Here is a 5,000-nt window from a genome sequence, read left to right as displayed (position 1 = left end):
ACCACGCGATTTAGAATGAATTATATATATATATATATAGTTTTGTTAGGTGTTATAAATATTTTTATGACTCTCCTTCTCTTAGACTCTCCGAAAAGAAAACAAAAATCCATGAAAGAAATTAAACGTGACTGTTCTTTCATTCTTTTTCTGTTTCTTTTTTTATCATTCTTTGCTGTTATCGTACATATATTTTCTTCGTATGAAAATAAAACTTTATGCAGGGTGATCGCAAATATCGTCAAGTTGAATTTTGCAAGTATAATAATAAAAATTACAGTTTTTACGAGTTTCTTACGACTTTATATTTTAGAATTTGTACAAGAATTAACTTAGGAAAGAATTTTTAAAGAATCTTTTGTTGATCTTTACTTGATCTTTATTTGATCAAAAGAAACTTTTAATCCATCCTGTATAATTTAACGTATTAATATTAATATCAAATCGTATATTAAAACACACACACACACGCATATATATATATATATATATTATTTCGTTTTTAAATAATAATTATTAATAATCATAATATAATTACTATGAATATAGTATATTATTATTATAAATATACAATAATAAATATAAAAAAAATATATATACATACTCACATAAATATAAATATATATATATTTAAATAAATTAAAGAAAAAAAAACTATATTTAAAATAAAATTATAACATGTATATTAAAATCTAGAAAGCAGGTGAAAAAAAGAAAAAAAAAGAAACACACACACACACACACACATATAGAAAAACCGTAGCGAAAGAAGAAAGACAAGGGGAAGCTAGAAAAGGAAGAGAAGGAGGAAAAGGGGAAGGACTAGGATCGTAGAAGTGGAAGAGAGGGTTTCTTTGCGGGCACGTCGATTACTGGCCGCTTAAGCTCGCTCGCTCGCTCGCTCGGCGGAGCTCGGAGAAACGATCGGATAAAACCTGAATGCGGCCGCGACTGACTTTTATTTTCCTCTCCTCCTGAACGCTCCTGAGGACGACGACGCGCATACCATAGCTCTCTGGAGCCCCAGCAACCGTACAAGCAAGCAACCAAACAACCAACCAACCAACCAACCAATCAACCAATCAACCAATCAATCAAGCAAACACAGAACTTCGACTTGGAACTTTTGAAATTTTCTCGTTCATTTCGAAATTAGAGAAATTTTTCTTAGAAGAAATAATAGAGAAGAAGAAGAAGAAGAAGAAGAAGAAGAAGAAGAAAAAGGGAACAACAACAACAACGTTTAAGCTATACTTCTATCGAGTTCTAATGCGTGTTTGATCTATTAATAGAAGATACGAGTTTGGGCGTTGTGTATAACATTACTCCGCTAATTATACACATCGATTCACGGCGTACGTTTAAGATTTCGATAAAATTTCCTTCATACGTATTGTATCCACGTTGATTATTATACTTTTTATGTTTTATAAGTTCTATGGTGAAAATAGTAGAAATGATTCAGGACCAGGAAGGATATATTTTTGTTGGAGATTATTTTTTTTTTGTCTGTCGATCGACCGTTTAATTTATCTTTTTCTTTTTTTTTTTTTGAGATATATATATATATATTAATTTTATAATATATAATTTGCGCTGATAATATGATATAAATATATGTTTAAATTATTAACTAAAGATATAAGAGGAGACATATATGTATATACATATGATTATCAGGATTGTAAATAATTTGGAAATAATCAAATAATATTTTATCTTTCAAAGCAGATATTTTTCGTGACCAACGAGTGAAGCAACAAAAGCAGCATCATGGACGCGATCAAGAAGAAGATGCAGGGAATGAAGTTGGAGAAGGACAACGCGATGGATCGCGCCTTGCTCTGCGAGCAACAGGCCCGCGATGCCAATGCGCGTGCCGAGAAGGCTAGTATTCTCGTGAAATCTGCTAATTGATCCCTGAGATAAGATAACAAAAAAAAAAAAATAAAATAAAAGAAAATAAAAAAAAAAACAAGAAAATATAATTCCAACGATGTGGCTGCTTTAATAATCCGATTGCTATTTAAAACTTGTTTTTTTCTATCTTTTTTATTTTCTTTTTTATTTATTTACTTCTTTTTTTTTTATTATTTTTTTTTATTTTCTTTTAATTATGAACATATGCACTCGAACGGATTAAAATAGATTTATCGAATTGACGATAGTAATCCTTACCGTTATTCGTGTAGGCCGAGGAAGAGGCACGTGCATTACAAAAAAAGATCCAGACTATCGAGAACGATCTCGATCAGACCCAGGAAGCTCTTATGCAGGTTAACGCAAAATTGGAAGAGAAAGATAAGGCCCTACAAAACGTAAGTACACTTTGCAATACTCGATTTTCGAAGATCGAGCAAGTCCCAACGTTGGTTATCGTGTGGAATAGAGAAAAAGAAAAAGAAGTGGATCTCCGATAGATAACGCAATGATAATACAAAATTAAAGGAGAAAAATATATATACATATATATATATATATATATACTATATTATTAGGAAATTACTACGTAAAAGAAAACGTATGAGAAAATTCGAAAAATGGCGGGCAGCGAAATAGGATTAGTGCCGTCAGTTGGCGCTGCTAGCGCTGCTAGCGTTTGCCGACTAGTGCTTTGTCCCGAATAATGTAGATGTCGCTTTGATAGATAACTCGTGACATTCGACGTTCGCAAGAAAGAGAGAGAAAGAAAAAGAAAAAGAAAGAGAGAGAGAGAGAGAGAGAGAGAGAGATAGAGCTCTCTTCCATCGCGTTGAAGGCAGTTCGTGTTTAGAAATCGCGCACGAACGTCGTCGGATGTTTATTTCGGCGAAGTTCGTGAGGATTCGTCGGTATCGCGTAGTTGGTGGGTGGGTGGGCGGGAGGGTAGGTAAGGGAGGGGTTAACCCGAATTGTAGTCTTGTTCGTGAAGAGGTGGGATAGGAGAGGGCTAGGGGAGGGGGACGAAGTGTTTCATAGATGGCGTAAAGATCGTAAAGAGCATGATGGAGAAAGAGAGAAAGAGAGATGGATATTGTGAGAAAATGAGAGACGGGGTGGGGAGAAACTTTGCGTGGTGAACGGCGCGACTGCAGAAACGTGTCGCGCGAGAGAGCCAGTGACAGACAAGATGGCGGTAGGGCTTATGCGGTGAGCGAGCGAGCGAGATAGATATAGAAAGACGAGAGCGAGAAAGAGAGAGAGAGAGAGAGAATCAAGACGTGAGTGCAGCTCAGCACGACGACACGTCGCAAAGTAGCGCGCGCGCTGCTGCTAAGGAAAGACACGATTTTTCTCCTCTTTTCGTAATTAACGACGAAAAAATAATTCCCGATTAAACGTCGCTCGTCGTTTTACTATATTAACTCGTCGGAGTAACTCGCCTTAAATTCGTCGATAAAAATAAAAATAATAATAATAATAATAATAATAATAACAACAACGAGCAATAATAGTAATAATAATAATAATAATAATAACAACAACAACAATCATTGATTCGTCGTCGTCGTCGTCGTCGTCGTCGTCGTTTTTGCCGTCGTCATCGTCGTCATCGTTGTCGTCGTCGCCGCCGTCGTCTTAGTCGTCGTCGTAGTAATACGTTGGTTAATCTGGTGCATGTTTCGTCCAGGATCATCACGATCATGGAACATTTGCCGGCGTCGACCGCGAGACGTCGCGGTCATCAGCATCATCCGCGTCACTCGACGCGTAGACGTTTCGAGGTATCCGGCAGAGGACCCGCGCAGTGTGGCCCTGCCGGTACAACAACAACGATAACAACAACAGCAAACAACAATAATCCTAATAACAATAACGATAACAGCAACAACAATAATAACAACGTCCTCGATGATGTCTTACAAGAGCAACCAACGTCGTTGGGTTCCCATTGGTTACGTGATTCCTTGTCGAGAAGAATCGAAGCTAATAATAAAGAAGATGTCAAGTCAAAGAAAACAACGACGACAGCAGCAACATCAACAGCCACCCAAATGACAACAATTCCCGAAGCAACGATTGCAAAAACGACCGATGAGAAATACGAAAACAATGAGAATTTGAACGTCCGACAGAGGCTCGCGCAGTGTAGCCTGGACGTTGATTTAATAGAAAATCGTAATGACGATAAAATCGACGACGACTACGACTTTGCTTACGACGATAAAGACGAGAAGATAAACGAGATCGCTCCTAGGAGAAACAAAGATTTGAAGGTTTACGAGAAGGGTTTAACTAAGCGGGAAATTCAAACGCTCGTTTCGTCACGTGCTTGGGACGCGCAGCGTAATGTCACTGGGATTAAAGAGGAAATTAACGATAATATCGATAAGATATTCGACGAGTTTCGTTTGGGAAAGGAAAATGCGAATTATCAGGAATACGATAATTTAGAAACGAAGGATAAATATTTCTTCGATATATACGACGAGCCCGAGCACGCGGTCGCGAGGGCTCGCGGGGATGGTAATTCCGACGACGAGTCTACCAACGTCGAGGAAGATCCCGAATTAGCCGAATTGGCGAAATTAAGGTGTCCGAGCGAAAGGGCCGAAGTACAAGCCGAAAGAGAAGCCAGAAGACGAAAGAGATGCGCCGATTATCCTGGATTAGCGTTTGGCTGTTCTATATTCTCCAGCGACACCATGATGAAGTTCAGTCTGATTAGGAACGAATTACAAAATATCATGGGCAATCAGCTGAAACGGGTCAGTTGGTCATTATTTTAATTTCTTATATTTCTTTCTTTTTTTTTTCATCTCTTTTCTCCTTTTTTTCTTTCTTTTTTCCTTATTGTCCAACCCATACGACAGGAATGTGACCTTGTTGGAGATTGCGTCACGTTAGAACAGCCTTGACGATCAAACGGGCCAAACAAAGCTCGTAGTCTTCCTAAAAATCAACCCGAATAAATATTTGATCGACCTTTCGAACCGCCATCGTTCTTTCTTTCTTTCTTTCTCTCTCTCTCTCTTTTTCTCACTCTAATATTTTATTTATTGAAGATTCATAATTACACG

General features: G+C 37.5%; 1 protein-coding gene and 1 long non-coding RNA gene across 34 annotated transcripts in view; one reads left to right on the top strand and one right to left on the bottom strand.

The window, feature by feature from the left end:
* LOC127062400 (tropomyosin Per a 7.0102) overlaps positions 1-5,000 on the top strand; it is a 49,185-nt gene that overhangs the window by 4,157 nt on the left and 40,028 nt on the right. For 11 of the 33 annotated variants that reach the window (XM_050990542.1, XM_050990550.1, XM_050990543.1 and 8 more), the window contains exons 2-3: positions 1,732-1,887; positions 2,193-2,318. In XM_050990542.1, coding sequence (XP_050846499.1) covers positions 1,774-1,887; positions 2,193-2,318 — 240 coding nt within the window. In that variant the 5' untranslated portion in view covers positions 1,732-1,773. Of the gene's footprint in view, positions 1-1,731; positions 1,888-2,192; positions 2,319-2,895; positions 4,689-4,793; positions 4,914-5,000 lie in introns of those variants that run through there. The other 22 variants (XM_050990519.1, XM_050990535.1, XM_050990536.1 and 19 more) reach the window with 14 other exon arrangements.
* The window catches only part of LOC127062412 (uncharacterized), a 927-nt gene continuing 616 nt past the window's right edge, over positions 4,690-5,000 (bottom strand). The window contains exons 1-2 of the long non-coding RNA XR_007781131.1: positions 4,998-5,000; positions 4,690-4,872 (exon numbers count right to left, since the gene is read on the bottom strand). The exon at positions 4,998-5,000 is cut by the window's right edge and continues 616 nt beyond it. This is a non-coding gene — a long non-coding RNA (uncharacterized LOC127062412). The remainder of the gene's footprint in view (positions 4,873-4,997) is intronic.

The sequence above is a fragment of the Vespula vulgaris genome, chromosome 3 (genome assembly GCF_905475345.1).
Source record: "Vespula vulgaris chromosome 3, iyVesVulg1.1, whole genome shotgun sequence".
Classification (NCBI taxonomy): domain Eukaryota; kingdom Metazoa; phylum Arthropoda; class Insecta; order Hymenoptera; family Vespidae; genus Vespula; species Vespula vulgaris.
The sequence above is the reverse complement of the archived record's forward strand: the minus strand, read 5'-3'. Positions and strand labels throughout refer to the sequence as shown.